The following is a 17,016-nucleotide window of genomic DNA, read 5'->3' as shown; positions in this document are numbered from 1 at the left end:
TGGTCGAGACACTGGTGTACTGGGTGAAAAACCCAGAACAGGACAGTCCACTGTTACTGATGGAACAGTCTCTGCAGCTGGTGGAACCAACTTAACCGATGGTCTCCCAACCCTTTTCTCGCCATGGTAACACGTGGTCAATATGCACTGTACGCTGTCTCTGTCCTTCCAGTATAAGGACGTGACAGTTCCCAGTCTCTTAAGAACTGTTGCCTGAATCCATTTCTCCACTCCTCCCCTGATATTTCGGATTGCGGACAGTCTCTCCTTCCAGAAAAAAAGCGAACAAATGAGACCCCATGGTCATGATGCTGTTTCTGTGCAGCTCGTTTTTCCTCAACCCATCTGGCAAGGTCAGGCTTGAGCAAACTGAAGCGAGTTCAGATCTGGCATTTCAAGAATAACTCAGCTGGTTTCTGACCAGTCACAGTGTGAGTTGTACTGCGGTACATGAATAGGAAAGTTGCCAGTCGGGGGCTGAATGGCACAGAAACCTTAGCCTCTGCTTCAAGCACATCTTTCACCAGAGCCCATTTTAGGATTTGAACGGACCTCTCTGTCGCTCCATTTGATACAGGGTGGTATACAGGTAAAGTACTGCGTTTGACTTCATTTCTCTCGAGGAACTGAGTAAACTCCCTAGACACCAATTGCAGCCCATTATCTGATACTAGCTCCTCCGGGAGTCCATATGAAGCGAATAGGCCCCGCAGAACTTCAATGGTGTTGTGAGATGGGAGATGGGAAAGACTTCTAACCCCTTTGAATGGCTATCAATGACCTTCAAAAAGTTCTGCTTATCCTTCTCAGCTAATACTGGGAGTATAATGACTCTTTGGCCCCAGAGAACGCAGCCTTGTTCTGCTGATAACTCCTATCTGCGTATGAAGTAAGGCCTCAATGCTTCATCCTGTGTATAACTGGGCCATCTATTCATGGTGTAGCTCCACACCTTACTCAGTACAGGATCCTTTAAAGTGGTTTTCTCAATGTCTTTTGCACACACTGGAAGTTCCTCACATGTGAGAAGAAGAAAATACTTCCCTCTCCTGCTGTGTTTTCCACTGAGGCTCGGGGAAGGCGTGACAAAGCATCAGCGTTGGCATGATGAGCTGAATTCCGGTATTCAATGTCAACTGCTGATTTTGGCCCCAGTATAGCCAAAAGTGGCTTGTGATCTGTAAGGTGTGTGAATTTTCTCCTGTATAGATATTTGTGGAATTTATTAACACCAAAGTGGCAAGTGCCTCCTTTTCAATTTGGGCATACTTCCTTTCAGCCTCGGTTAGTGTCCTTGATGCAAAAGCCACAAGTTGCTCCTCACCATTATCCATGACATGTGAAATCACAGCACCCACTCCATAAGGTGATGCATCACATGCAATCTTCAGTGGAAGGCCTGTATCACAGTGTACTAGCACCTTGTTCTGCTGCAACAGTCTCTTAGCATCTTCAAATGTCTTATCGCATTCAGTAGTCCAAACCCACTTACCATCTTTTCTTAGCAGATTATGCAGGGCTTTTCCAGGGAGTGGATGTAGTAGTTTAGAAGGCCTAATAAGGACTTCAACTCTGTCATGTTTGTTGGCCTAGGTGCATTTATTATTGCGGCCATTTTTTCTTCAGTGGGGTGTAGGCCATCCTTGTCAATGCTATGTCCCAGATACTCCATACTGCTCTGGAGAAAAAGACATTTAGAGAGTTTGACTCTGACTCCATGTTTCTCCAGACGTGTGAGCATGTCATCCAGCCTTTTCAAATGCTCCTCCTTTGAGTAAGCAGTGATGAGGATATCATCCAAAACACATATCACATGGTCCAGCCCTTGAAGAATCTGGTCCATAACAGACTGAAAATTTGCTGAGTTGAGTACTGGAAACATAACATAACTGAGGCAATGATACTTGTACAGCCCTTGTGTGTGTTAATAGTCAAATATTTCTCTGCTATTTTTGCTGGTAGGCATGAGAGATGTCAAGTTCACTGAATGATGTTCTTTCTGCTAAAGTAGCAAACAAATCTTCAGTATTAGGTAGAAGGTATGTCTCCTCCTCAACACACTGACGTTAGCACTCTGTGTACTGTGAAAATCTGTCTCCAGTTTAGCTGTAGCTTCTTTAGCCAATTTAGACCAATCAGAGCAGGTCTACTTCTCTAAACAATGACCAGCAGTAGAGTGACTTGCTGTGCCCCATACTGTACTGGTATGATTTCAGCTTTAACGTGGGAGCTGATTTTAACGGAAACGAGTGAGATTTGTCTGGTAAAAATGCTGACCATGTATCCAGTAGCATAGTTGTGCTCTTGCCTCAAAGTGCAACATCAACTGTGTATGCTTTTTCCCAGCTTGAGGTAGAGTACACTGCATACGCTCCAAAAGCTCAGCATTTTTTTCATCTCCTCTGGATGTGTTTCTCTCAGTTTCCACATACTGCATTTGTGAAGTCACTTTTCTCTTCCTGCAAGCATGAGCAATGTGTCCAATTTTGGAGCAAACATGACACATTTCATTCTTAAATCTGCAGTCTCTTGCCAGGTGCTTCCTGCCACAATGATAGCATGTTTGCTGCAGCTTTTCCGATGCTAACTGTTAGCCTGACACATGCCTGGTTCCTTTACAAAAACTAGTTTTCGTCTGCACGCGGCTGATGTACTGTCCTTTACACAGTCCTTTTACGTAGTTGAATTCTTTACAATTCTCGTCACCATTTGTGGACCATTAGCAGAGCTGGAGTGGAGCAGGAAGCAGAGCGAGGAGCGCAACTGAAGCACTCACATATACTTTTTACAAATGGATACTTGAAACAGATTTCACTCAAACCCTCTCAAATTCGCCGCTCATGATGTTGAATTGTCTAAGCTTGTCTTTCACAGTTTCAGTGATTTAGTCAGGAGTTTTAACTAATTCTTGTTCCCCCCTCCACAGAAATGGGCTGTGCGAAATACTGATTCACAGTTGCATATAAGATACATGATAGGTACATAGCCCAAAGAAAGCCCACATTTTTACAATGTAAGCATACATACAGCCCAACATATATGAAACACAGCCCCTCTGTCAAAAAGGGGATGGGTGTGTTGACGCCAACCAATAGCATGGAAAAATTGACGGTCCAAATACTTGAAGATTTTCAAAATTGGTGTGTTAAAACGTCAAAATAAACATTTTGGACCAGTGCTTTCCATATTGTCCTACAAAAAACGGTTGCAAACTTAAACACACAAAGGACCACATCCCAGTTCTACTAAAAAAGATCAAATGTAAAGTGATGAGGTTAATAAATAACAGTAGCATCCACACTGATGCTGGATGAACTATGACTCTAGTTCGATGTCTTACCTGAAACTGGTTTCTTGACTTCTAAGGACAGTGTCATAGGAAGGTTACGCATCAGCTCACAGATTTCCTGGTAGCTGGAGGAGCACACCAGCTTTTCTCCGATTTTCACAATCTCATCTCCAGGACACAGCTTGGCTGAAGATCCCTGGAAATACAATTAAACACAAGAGATAAAATTAAACTTTTCACTGAGCAATAGACTCTCTCAAACTGAAGTCTCCCTTCAGTGATACTGGACTGGACGATGAGGATGAAACCAATCAGACGTACCCTCTCTGCTGCGCAGCCAGGCTTTAACCCAGTGATGACCACTTTCAGAGGGGAGGACATGATCTCCAGGTCAAGACCAAAAGACTCGTTGTCACTTCTCCTGAGGGTCACAGTGTCGATGGCACAAACACCAACAAGCTCGCGGGTGTCTCCTTTCTTACAGTGGGGCTCTGGCCCACCGACAGTCCTGGGGGTTCTTCCACACTGTGTGGGCTGGGATGGGGGCTGGGATGGAGCGGGCTCATCCACTCTGGACTTCTGCTGTTGAAGGTTTGGAGCTTCAATGCTCATCATACTTTTGACCCGCGTCACTGCTTTATGCTCCAACTTGGGGGAGCGCTTTGACTCCAGCTGTGCATCATCTGGATTTGTGCAATTCTCACTGATGATAGTCAAATGGCTCGACGCAGAGTCCATGCTGCTTACCAAACCTGCTTTGTGGTCCAAAGGGCAGCAGATGGGCATGAAGGGTGACTCAGAACCATCTGCCTCAGACTTCCTGGTAACACCATCCTCACATTCTGACAAACTACCACAGAGTGGTGCTGTCACATTGCTGCTCCCACATCTCTGTAAATCCCCGTCATCGTCATTGTCTCCGTCTACGTCTAACAATGATGCAGCAGAAGTAGCAGTTACAACTGCTGGAACAGTTTTGGGGATTTGTGCATCACTGAGATTCAGAGAGTCAGGTTTTGTTGGTCTATGGAAGCGCCCAGTGTTTCTATTGTTGTCTGAGTCTTCATCATCGCTGAGCTCATCCTCAAAGCACATCACCCGGTGCTGACGCAGAAGCGGGCTCCGCACGGAGGCAGGGCTGGAGACGGCAATGGGCTGGCAAACTGCCTCTGCATGTTGATGAAGGGGGGCGGGGGTCTTCTCCTCTGATGTGTTGTACACAGGGTCACTGTCCACTTCTGTTAGGGAGAGAGTGAAAGCTGAGGAGAAGATGCAGGTAAAGTGGTGACAACAGTTAACAGGTAAACAAATGATTAGTCATTTGTCACAGCCAAATACAAACAGACAAAGATGATGTGGTGTCATGAATGTGGGTCAATGCTCCTACATGCTGTGTGATTTCAGGCTGTCCCATACAAATGTTAACATGATGAAATCTTTGGTCATTAATCTAGAATAGTGTCCCTAAATCACTTGAAAGTGTCCCTTGATGAAGAAACACGTCCACTGGTGTCTCACTCTGGAGACCGAAAACCAGGTCTATGTAGGGTCTCACTACATTCAAGATTGTGGAGACCACATGTTCTGTTGTTCAACAGACAAAAAAACTCACTTTCCCACAATTCCTCAGTGGACGACCCTCCCGTAGGGACCTTGCTTACTGGTCAGTGTGTGACATGTGGCTCCCCCAGGGTGTCACCAAATAAAACCAGATCCCCTTCTTTGTTGTCTCTCTTCTCTCCTTGGTTTGCTCAAGAGCAGAAGCTCCTCTCTTCCCTCTTGGCTCTTCAAGGAGCAACAAGGCTCCCAGGTCAGCCGTGCTACCTGAGACAACAGTTCCCTTGCAGGCCTGCCCCCAGCAGACTGCATTACTCTTCTCCTCAACAGCAGCAACCTGCTTAGTATTAACTGGTAGTGAACCAAGTTTTCTCCAGAATCAGCAGAGTAAGCAAGGCGACAGTTAACTCTGTGAGATGAACAAAGAAGAAAACCAGAGGCCTCCTCTGCAACACCAAGGCTACACAGCCAGACAGGACTTCACTCCTCTAGTAAGCAACACAAACCCACTTGACTTTAGAACAACACTGGGTAACGTTAACTGACTAGGCCTAACCTAAACTAGCACAGCACAGCTGAACTGTAGAACTCTTATCTTTTGTTTATGTACATGTACATGTTAGTTAATGTTTTGTTGTTGCAATGTTCCCCTCTGAGAATCGCTTCCTTAATGTGGTGGAGGGGTTTGTCTGTCCTGGTGACCATTGTCTGGGGACATAGCCCCTGGTAGGGTCTCCCAAGGCAAATTGGTCCCAGGGGAGGGGCCAGACTAAGAGCAATTCATAAAACCCAGAGTGAAGATGCCATGTGGGAGTTTTGGTACCTTGCTCGTGAATAGGGAAACCGGGGGAACCCTCCTGGAGCCAGACCTGAAAGGGGAACTCGCCAGTGAGCGTCTGGTGGCTGGGCCTTCACCCATGGGGTCCAGTCAGGCCCAGTCAGGCACAGCCCGAAAAGGCTACATGGAGCCTCTGCCTTTGCGGACCCACCAGCCACAGGGATGGATTTCAGGGTTGGCTGCGATGCCTCGGCATTTGCGGAAACAAAAACTCGGGTGTGTGAGGAATTTGGGGAGGCTATGGAGGAGGACTTTTGGTTGGCCTTAAGGAAGTTCTGGCAAACCGTTTGGTGGAGGGGAAGCAAGGCTTGAACCAGGCTGTGTTCAGTTGGAGAGAAGAACTGCTGACCCGGACTGGAGATGTTGTTGGGCGTTGGAAAGAATACTCTGAGGAATTCCTGAACCCAGTTAACACATGGCAGAGTCTGAAGACTCGGGTGAAGTCTCATCAATAACCCTGGCAGAGGTCACTGAGGTAGTCAAGAAGCTCCTTAGTGGCAAGGCGCCAGGTGTGGATGAGATACACCCTGAGATGCTGAAGGCTCTGGACATTGGAGGGTTGTCTTGGCTGATACGCCTCTTCAATGTCGCATGGAGGTCGGGGACAGTACCTGTGGAGTGGCAAACAGGGGTGGCGGTTCCCAGTTTTAAAAAAGGGGACCGAAGGGAAGCTCCAATTACTGGGATATCGCACTGCTCCTGGGCTCTGACCAATTGTGGATCCTCAGATTCAGGAGGAGCAATGCAGATTCTGTCATGGCAGTGGAACAGTGGACCAGCTCTTTCCCTTTATGAGAGTACTGAGGGGGACATGGGAGTTTGACCAGCCAGTCTATATGTGTTTGTGGACTTGGACAAGCTGGCTGGGGGACAAAGTCATAGGCCTGTGGGGGATACTGCCTGTGGGGGGTACTACATGGTATGGTGTATAGGGTACCCTGTATAACCAAAGTGAGAGCTGTGTATGCATTCTCGGCACAAAGTCAAACACGTTTTCAGTGAATGCTGAACTCCACCAAAGTTGTCCCTTATCTCCGATCCTGTTTGTGATATTTATGGACAGGATTTCAAGGCACAGCCAAGGTGAGACGTGTGCCCTCTTTGGGAACCTCAAAATTGCATCTTCGCTTTTTGCAGATGAGTGTGACCTCCAGTGCTCACCGGGACGGTTTGCAGCTGAGTGTGAAGCAGCCGAGATGAGAGTCAGCACCTCAAAGTCTGAGGCCATGGTTCTCAGAAAACGGTGGACTGCTCCCTCTGGGTTGGGGGTGAGTCACTGCCCCAAGTGAAGGAAGTATCTTGGGGTCTTGTTCACAAATGAGGGTAAGATGAAGCAGACAGGCGGGGTGGGGCGGCGCCAGCAGTAATGCTGGTGTTGTACTGGAGTTTAGCTGAAAGGCAAAGCTCTCGATTCACCAGTTGATCTTCGTTCCAACCCTCACCTATGGTCAACGAATAAGATCACAGATGCAAGTGGCTGAAATGGGTTTTCTCCGTAGGGTGGCTGGGCTCAGCCTTGAAGATAGGGTGAGGAGCTTGGATATCCAGAGGGAGCTCAGAGTAGAGTCACTTCTCCTTCACGAGCATCGGAACCAGCTGATGTGGTTCGAGCATCTGATAAGGTGGTTTTCCAGGCACGTCCGACTGGGAGGTAGACCCAGAACTTGCCAGAGGGATTACGTATACCATCTGGCCTGGGAAAGCCTCGGGATCCCCCTGGAGGATCTGGAAAGCATTGTCGGAGAGAGGGATGTCTGGAACCTCCTGCTTAGCCTGTTGCCACCATGACCCGACCCAGAATAAGCGGAAGATAATGTATGGATGCAATGGAAGGATATTATAATGTTTGCTTAGTTTGTGCTTAGTCATGGAGTTAATTTGGTACTTGTATGTTCAGACACATACCTGTGGCTTATCTCAGTTATAGGGCCTGCATGCAGCTAACATTCACCCTCTAACCTGTCACCTTTAGACTACATGAACTAGGCTAACAAAGAAACTCACACCTTCCCTCCCCACAAACCATGTGGTTTCAGCGGCCATTATGAGTAGTTTCTTTGTTTACTGCAATCTTGTTGTAGTCTCTTCCCTTTTAAGATAGTGTGGTCACAGAGACCATTTTAAATCAGCCATTTTTCCTTTTTCCTTTGTCTGTGTCCCCACAGACCCCCCCAACACACTGACACTAGCGCACACATGTACACAAAAACTGTTAAAAGTACGTTTAATGCCCACGGAAGCCCTGAAAGGCAAGGCGACATTTTTTTCTGGGTAGAAAGACAAAAACATATTAGAAAAATGACCCCACACCTGCCTCTCAGGGAGTATTAGACCACATAGACCAAAGAAAAAAGAAATCTAAAAGTCATAATATTACAAGAATAAAGTTGTAATATTACGAGAATAAAGTATAGGTAATACGATTTCTGGGATACAATACCCCACATTCCTGCAATAAATTCCTGTGGTAATTTTTGTGATCCTGTGATACTTGTATTGACCTGAATATAAGACGATATATTCAGGGAAAGAAACTTTTTGGTACATTTCCACATATCCCAGGTACTTAATCACATAAAACACCAAAGGAAAATATCACAGGAGCAAAAAAATTACCACAGGAATTATTAGGAATTATTATTATTATTAAATATTAAGGTCACATTGTGGCATGTGGTATTTAAATGGTTGAACATTTACCTCGTGGCTGTGATGCGTTGTCGTCCATGGAGGTGCGGCAGCTCTGCTGGTGCGGAGCCTCATCACCGCTCAATCCAATGAGCATGGTGTCAGACAAGAAGGAGTGGCTGGAGACATCCTGGGAGAAGTACTGAGATAACTCAGCCTCTGAGCTCAGGGAGCCCTGCTTCAGGGCAGAGACAACAGTAGATCAGGTCAAGAGAAAGGAGGATGAGAACCACAACCTCATGCTTTTGAAATACAGAGGATGATAAGGTGAAGGGAAACCCAATATTAAGTGTCTTAGTCAGGTGATGTTCCACCATGTGTCTCTCGAACAGCTTCATTTTGCTTCATTTCACTGATCAACAGCTGTTTGTGGTGACACAGCAAGAAAGATAGAACTGCCCCAGCAAAAGGCAGAGAAGAAGAAGAAGACAGTTTGCCAACGAATGTAGACATGGGTGTAAAAATGTACATGTTTTATTAGAGGAAATACTTCAAACATATTTGTTAGGCCTGAAGGACACACAGTGAGTGTATTGATGAGAAATACTAAATTTTAAGGACTTTTATACTCTAGTCTTATCGACTACTCAAAGTGCTTTACACCCATTCACACACACCCAAAGACACTTCAGAAATGCAGACTGGTGGAGCCAGGAATTGAACCAACACCCACCCCACCTCCTGAGCCATTAATGTTTATTCTTAACATTAAATTTTCATTCCTTTCTCCCCTTTTTAAGGAGAGATATTTTGGACCATAAATGTCTATGCTAAGCTGTTTGACTTTTAAAGACGTTAAATGATAAGGAGCAGGTAAAAATACAAATATAGTAAGTTCAAGTAAATGACTTCAACAATACCTCATATAACAATAACTATGCTTTTCTCAGTTTTTGATTTTGAACTAAAATAAGAAAACAAAAGATTTTAGAGTGTTTTTAGAACAGATATGGACTGAACAGCAGATTAATACAGATACAGTTACAGTTAAGAATAATGAACTAAAACTCAGCAATGTGTCTGTATGAACTCAACAATGATCATGAATGTGAATGAAGTCTTACTCTACTGGCAGGCTCCAGGAATCTCTTCATGGTCCAGCTGAGAGCAGGGGAGCCATCTCCCTGCTGCTCCTTGATCGATGGGTTGGGGCTCTTACAGGTCAGACCTGCACATTACAACCATGGCAGTTAGACCCAGAGAGGCCAGACACACAGAGCATATAAAAACATTTTATTTTGGCATCTGAGCCTTTAACGGTAAAGTTAACCTGTAAAACAAGAGGACAGGCAAATGAAAACATAGGTAAATATTTCAGACCTTGGGAGTGAGATGAGTGTCTGTTCCTGCTCATTTTTTCCCTGTGTGTGGATCGAGCTATGATGTGATCCATCTCCTGCTCTGACACCTGAGGAAACACATGGAAATACAGCAGATTTATCATTGGTGTGACTCAGTAGGATGTAAACACCCCCTAATAGAACCTGTTTGCACTAGAAACTCCAACTCAGTGACAAGGCACTCGGCTGGCTAGTGGTGGAAATATAATCAGTCAGTCAGTCAGTCAGTCAGTCAGTCAGGGACATTCCAGATCATAGGCCTGCCCCGCTGTTGCAGATCAGACAAAAAGAAAAAGCATCCCTGTATCTCCTCATGAAAACTAATGACTAATAACTTTGTATTTACTATTGTCAGGTCTCTGCTGCCCTCTGCTGGACATCAGTGAAATGCTACAGATCTCATCATGTACCTTTCACTGATCTGAATGTGGCATTTAAAATCCTCTACAGAAAAGTTCTGTTTACCATTTCATTAAACCTACTTTATGTTTAAAGGCTTTTAAAGAAAGTTTTGTCTTGGAATCTGTGTTACTGTAAATTTTGAGGTAAACTTCTAATTTTCACTGCAAATATATCAGCTCCAAATACTGGTTAATAAATAATTGTTCAATGGAGCACTGAATATAAACCAGGATAAAGATGACTCAAGATTAAAGAGGAAATTTACATCAGAACTAGATATACAGTATGTTACATATGTTCAAAGAGAATGGATCAGTCTGTAGAAAACAAACAGATGTCTTCTTACCTTGGGGTTAGGGTGCCTGCTTATAATGAGACTGACTGGTCCAGGTCCACATTCACTGAGGATGGCATAGGCCTCGCTGAGAGCAGCATGACGAAGACTGACCGAGTCCACCTCCAGGATCTGGTCTCCACGACTGCAAGGAGACGAACAGGTGTTAGCACAACACTGTTTGCATCAGTGAGGCTACGTATTAATTTCACTAGCGCCCATTAGTTTCCAGGTCAAAGATGACCCTGAGGTTTTCACCTGAGCCTGCCGTCCATCTTGGCCACAGATCCCAGAGCCAAGCTGTGGATGTAGATACCAGGAGCAGAGTTCTCCAGGGTCAGACAGCAGACCCCAATGCCCAGACCAACACCAGGCTCTGAAAAAGTCAACATTCACTGTCAGAGAAGAAGTGTCTTTGAAAACGAGGTTATTATCACTGCAGATGTAAAGTATGACAACTGGCACAGAAGATGTGATTTATGAGGCAACAAAAGCAGGTGAAGATACACTACATAAAAGTATGAGGACACTCTGTCCACATCAGTATATTTCAGATCTGGGTGTTTTCTGTGTTTTTTGGTTTAGGTCCTGCAGCTCCAACGAAGGGTTTTCTGTATCAAGTCAGCTCACCTTTATTAAGAGTGACCTCCATGATGATGCAGTCTTTAGGACCAGGACCAGGGCCCCTGCGGCCATCAGCCTCTTCAAACCCAGAGGGGACAGGAGTTCCCCCACTGGTATTGGAGTTGGGTGAGCTGGAGCGACTGAGGAGGGTGGGGGTGGGACAGGGTGTCAGGCTTGGACTACGAAGGCGAGTCCGAATGGTCAGCGTCACCACACCTTTCTTCAGTTGCTGTGGGAGAAATAAAAGTGAGTGTCACACAGTTGACGTTGTACATGACGTAGCAGGACAAGGATTTAAGTGTCTTTAATAACACTGTCAGTCAGAATCCAGTAAACGTGCAGACCACCTTGAATGTCTGGATGGCCTGCTGGTGTGTAAGTCCTTGGAGAGACTCTCCATTCACCTCCAGAACCTCGTCTCCTGCAGGGGGAGACACACAGTCAGACTGAGGTGGATCTTCAGTGTGAGTGTACGCGACTGTTTTACAACCTGAACTCTCTCGGCTCAGTGACACAGAGTCAAAACATGTAGTTACCCTCTTTCAGTCGTCCGTCAGCTGCTGCAGCTCCGTGAGGGAAAATGGTTTTGACAAAAATCCCCATCTGACCGCGAGCTGAGTCCTGCCCACCAACAATACTGAATCCTAGACCCTGTGGAGGTAGACCTCATGTCAGAGGGGCCCAGCAGACACACGTATGGAAGCTGAGAAAGGCCATACTTGCAAATATTTTTTTATCCCGTTATCTCAAAATAACAGGATAATGGAGCTTTGTTTTCTCTAGATAACGGAATATTTATCTCAAGATAACGGAATAATTAATTATTAATTAATTAATATCTCATTATCTCTATTATTATGTTTTCCATGGTGACCATGTTTGACAACTTAAACTACAAACTTTTTTATACACACCTCAGCTTTTTCATGTCTTTGGTTGAGTGTGATGTTTTTACTTTTACTTTGAAAATCACAAGGTATAAATACAATATTGATGACAGAGAAATGTCACCGGAATATTATATATAAGATATATAATATATTTTAGACACATTAGACATTAGAATTCAAGTGTGTCAATCCCACTATAAAGTACTAGAACTACCAGATATAGAAATGGATTATAAATATATTATAGATAAGTAGGGCTCTCGACTTTTCCATATTTTATTTGCCTACTTAATCATGAATTGTATTTAACATAATCAACAAAGATTTTCATGTTTAGGCTTGTTATTAAGGTTGGAATTTGTTGAATTTGCCACTTCTGTAAATAAGATACTAAGACGGTATCAGGAGAACATGTTCTTGGTTATCACACATTTCCTTCCTGTCTCTCTCTCTCTCTCTCCTCATACTTCCTGTCTCACTCTAATGTCCACGATCTAATGAATCTTAAAAATGAATCTTATCAAGAGTTTTGTACATGTTTCACTGAGTGTGTATTTGAAAATATGAACCTTGTTTTAGCAGAAGCTCAACTGTTGTATTAGATTAATATGTGATGGAAAACTCAAACACACATTCAACACACACATTGTGATTTCAGTCACACACACACACGCACACACACACACACACACATCGGACTCAGAGCACAGTCTGGGCTTAATACATGCTCACATGTCAAAGGACTGCACTCACCTTGCCCTGGCCTTTCATCAGCACTATACTGGAGATAATAGATGGCTGTGCCAGTCGCCATGGAGACTCCACTTGAATGGTGCTCAGGGAGCGGGCTGATTTCTTAATGATCTGATATTCCTAAAAGGGAGATGAATATAAAAAACAGGAAACTGTCACATGTAACTTATAAAAACATCATTGTTGTTTATATTGTGATGAATTCTCATTTATTCTAATGGAACATCTGCATTACTCCCATAGACTGAAGGTAACATCTGTGTTCTCTTGTTGAGTTGTAGATTCTGATGGAAAATCACCTAACTGACTGAACTCAGCTCTGTGGGGTTTGTTGTAGAGACGTCACCCAAGCTGTGACTCTGAATGTTTGATTAACCTCTCATCAACACAGCAATTAGAGCAGCTCTCCTCAGCACTGTTGTCATGACAGTCAGGTCAGAGTGACCAAGCTTTGATCTGCTGCTTCTATCTTTGTGTGTATGTGTGTGTGTGTGTGTGTGTGTGTGTGTGTGTGTGTGTGTGTGTGTGTGTGTGTGTGTGTGTGTGTGTGTGTGGAGGATGATACATAAGTACATATGCTCTTGTGGTTATTTGTGTGTATGTATATGCATCTGTGTGTGATTTGTACAACTCTGCCATGCACTCGTGTGTGCACACGTGTGACTCCTAACACACAGGCATGCACATCTGCATGTACATCTATGTGCATATCGTGTACACACACATGCTTGACTTTTTAACTGTAATCATTATGGTTGTTTTATCTGTTCACATCATTTATCTAACTTTGTTTTTTAATTCTTGTGTGTACATATGATTTTCCATCAGGTAGTTACTATAATAAATATTAGCTGAGACATGAAATGCCAACTTTGCTAAAAAGAAACTTGTAACAGAGCCTATGATGATTCCTGGTATCTTGACATCTCCTTCATAAAGAAGCAGTATACCCAGTTATAACTGACTAGTGGGGATGTGCAGGTTGACCTCTGACCTCTGTGTCAGCAGGTTCAGGTCAGTTTATACTAGAAAATATCAGGTTCAGGTGGGTCAGGACAAAAAGTAACAACGCAGCATTATTTAGACGTTGATTACTAGTCTGCCTTCTCTTCCCTCTCACACACCTGACAGATATCTGTCGGATGAGCTGACACAGAGCGACTTGCAGCTACAGCTACAGTTCTCTCTGTGAGGATCCAGCAAGTGACTTGGTTATGGTATTTATTCCAGACATCAGCAGTAGCTTCTCTTAATCTGTTTTTCCCAATGTACTCGAGTACTATGTGATTTACAAGTGATTTGTTTTTTGGGGGAAGAAAGAAAAAAAAATTAGAAAAATCCCCCCTCACTTGCCTCTCTGGGGTCGTTTTCACAGATGAAAAAAAAAACTTGATCCTGACATGATCCTTGCCTTTCAGGGCTTTCCTAGTTTCTGTTTCCATGCATTAGAAGCTTTCATATATAAATAATTTCTTAAATAATCGATGTGTTTTGTTGTTAATACCTTTAAATGTTCTTTTTTTACTGTGATGCTGCCTTGTGCAGTCTGATTTGACAGTGTTGTATCTGACTACAGTCATGTCAATAAAGCTCCTTTGAATTTGAATTCGACCACTGTTCCATGAGTTTAGTTGCTGGACCTATTTGAAAGATAACAACTCATCTTTCTTCCATATTGTTTCATGATAAAATATAGAAATCAGATCAAACGATGCACATCTTTACACCCTCAGTTGAATAGAGAAACGAGGTGAGGCGTTTACTGACCTGCCTCACTCCAGCAGTATCTAGTTGTTGAGGTAGAGAGTGTTTACGTCGGCCCGGTGGAGGCTTCTCCGCCGCCTCACCGCTCACTCCGTTCTCCACAAACAGCTCGTCATCCTCACCCACTGACTCCAGACGGCTGCTCCCCCCTGATCCAGCAAGCAAGCCAGGTTTATTTGTAAAGCACTTTTCCCAGATGCTAGTCACAAAGTGCTTCACAATCAAATTTAATAAAAACAAATGAAAGAATACAATTACATTAAATAAAAATCAAAAACAGAACGCCAGATAAAATAAACAAGGGGAAAAACACATGTAGGACACTGGTTAAAAGCATAAAATACCACGTGTTACCTAAAAGCCTGTTTAGTTGCTTTTTAAAAGAGTCCACAGAGTCCAGGGATCTCAGATTTGGTGGGAGACTACACCAGAGCTTGGGAGCTGTTGACTGGAAGGTACAGTCACCCCAGGTTTTAAAGCGTGAGCGTGGTATGCTTGCTTAAAGTGATCACTAAAATTTAAAAATGGATTTGAAAATGAATGGGAAGCCGGTGCAGGGAGGTTAGGTTCTGTGCGATTTTGTTAAAAGCCTGGCAGCAGCATTCTGGACAGTTTGCAGGCGCTGTAGGGAAGATTTGGACCGATAGGTAAAAAGGGAATTACAATAATCTAAACGCGACGAGATAAAAGCATGTATTAACATCTTCATTTCATTTTATGACAGCACAGGTCTGAGTTTGCCAATATTTCTTAAGTGGGAAAAACATGACCTAGTTAGTGTTGTAATGTGTGCATTCAAACTCATGGACTGGTCAAAAATAATGCCAAAATTGGGTTGAGAGGAGGAGGACAGGTCACGAGCTTCTGCTTGATTGCTGATTGGAGGTTGAGCAGGTTGAACAGCCTGTGCAATTCCAGTAGCTGGACAAGTTGCTTTTCAACCACCAATGCAGTTTGGAAATAGGCCGGTCATTTTCTGGCGAGGAGGGATCCAGGTTTGATTTCTTTAACAAAGATTGAACAATCGCATGTTTAAATAACTGTGGACATATCATGATAAAAAAAAAAAAAAAGAAGTTGAGTGGAAAAGGGTGTAAAATTTGACATTATTAACATTTACCACCTTCTCTATAAAACATTTAAGAAAGGTATTGCAGTCACTGTTTGAGAAGATCGGCAAGTTCAGGGTGCTGGNAAATAGGCCGGTCATTTTCTGGCGAGGAGGGATCCAGGTTGGATTTCTTTAACAAAGATTGAACAATGGCATGTTTAAATAACTGTGGACATATCATGATTAAAAAAAAAAAAAAGAGAGAGACAATGTGGTTTATGGTGTCAAACAGAACTTTCGGATTTCTCTTATTGGAGGATATATGATTTGAAAAGTAAGCAGCTCTCTCAGACTTCACTAGGTCACTGAAAGTGCAAGAGTCCTCTAGGATGTAGCCTGTGAACTTCCACAAGCGCTCAGTCCTTCTGCATTTTTGTCTAAAACATTAATCCGAGAAAATCGAAAAGTTCGTTTGAAACCGATTAAACCACATTGTCTCTCCCAGCACCCTGAACTTGCCGATTCTTCTCAAACAGTGAACTGCAATAGCCTTTCTTAAATTTTTATAGAGAAGGGGTAAAATGTTAATAATGTCAAATTTTACACCCTTTTCCACTCAAACCTTCTTTTTTTTTTTTTTATCATGATTGTCCACAGTTATTTAAAACATGCGATTGTTCAATCTTTGTTAAAAGAAATCAAAACCTGGATCCTCCTGCCAGAAAATGAACCGGCCTATTCCAAACTGCATTGGTGGTTGAAAAGCAACTTGTCCAGCTACTGGAATTGCACAGGCTGTTCAACCTGCTCAACCTCCAATCAGCAATCAAGCAGAAGCTCGTGACCTGTCTCCTCCTCTCACCCAATTTGGCATTATTTTTGACCAAGTCACGAGTTTGAATGCCACACATTACAACACTAACTAGGTCATGTTTTTCCCACTTAAGAAATATGGCAAACTCAGACCTGTGCTGTCATAAAATAAATGAAAGATGTTATACATGCTTTATCTCGTCGCGTTAGATTATTGTAATTTCCTTTTTACCTATCGGTCCAAATCTTCCCTACAGCGCCTGCAAACTGTCCAGAATGCTGCTGCCAGGCTTTTAACAAAATCGCACAGAACCTAACCTCCCTGCACCGGCTTCCCATTCATTTTCAAATCCATTTTTAAATTTAGTGATCACTTTAAGCAAGCATACCACGCTCACAGCTTTAAAACCTGGGTGACTGTACTTCGCAGTCAACAGCTCCCAAGCTCTGGTGTAGTTCCCACCAAATCTGAGATCCCTGGACTCATGTGGCGCTTTTTAAAAAGCAACTAAAAACAGGCTTTTAGTAACACGTGGTATTTTATGCTTTTAACCAGTGTCCTACATGTGTTTTCCCCTTGTCTATTTATCTGGCGTTCTGTTTTGATTTTTATTTAATGTAATTGTATTCTTTCATTTGTTTTTTATTAAATTTGATTGTGAAGAGGGCACTT

General features: G+C 43.5%; 1 protein-coding gene across 1 annotated transcript in view; it reads right to left on the bottom strand.

The window, feature by feature from the left end:
- The window catches only part of pdzd2 (PDZ domain containing 2), a 76,247-nt gene that overhangs the window by 33,304 nt on the left and 25,927 nt on the right, over positions 1 to 17,016 (bottom strand). Inside the window, 12 exon segments of the mRNA XM_022753008.1 lie at positions 3,341 to 3,485; positions 3,611 to 4,548; positions 8,385 to 8,550; positions 9,437 to 9,540; positions 9,693 to 9,780; positions 10,461 to 10,593; positions 10,707 to 10,824; positions 11,079 to 11,301; positions 11,420 to 11,493; positions 11,609 to 11,723; positions 12,716 to 12,835; positions 14,483 to 14,628. Coding sequence (XP_022608729.1) covers positions 3,341 to 3,485; positions 3,611 to 4,548; positions 8,385 to 8,550; positions 9,437 to 9,540; positions 9,693 to 9,780; positions 10,461 to 10,593; positions 10,707 to 10,824; positions 11,079 to 11,301; positions 11,420 to 11,493; positions 11,609 to 11,723; positions 12,716 to 12,835; positions 14,483 to 14,628 — 2,370 coding nt within the window.

Source organism: Seriola dumerili, unplaced genomic scaffold (assembly GCF_002260705.1).
Source record: "Seriola dumerili isolate Sdu_G_001 unplaced genomic scaffold, Sdu_1.0 BDQW01000017.1, whole genome shotgun sequence".
NCBI classification, from domain to species: Eukaryota; Metazoa; Chordata; class Actinopteri; order Carangiformes; family Carangidae; genus Seriola; species Seriola dumerili.
This window is presented reverse-complemented; position numbering and strand designations above follow the sequence as displayed.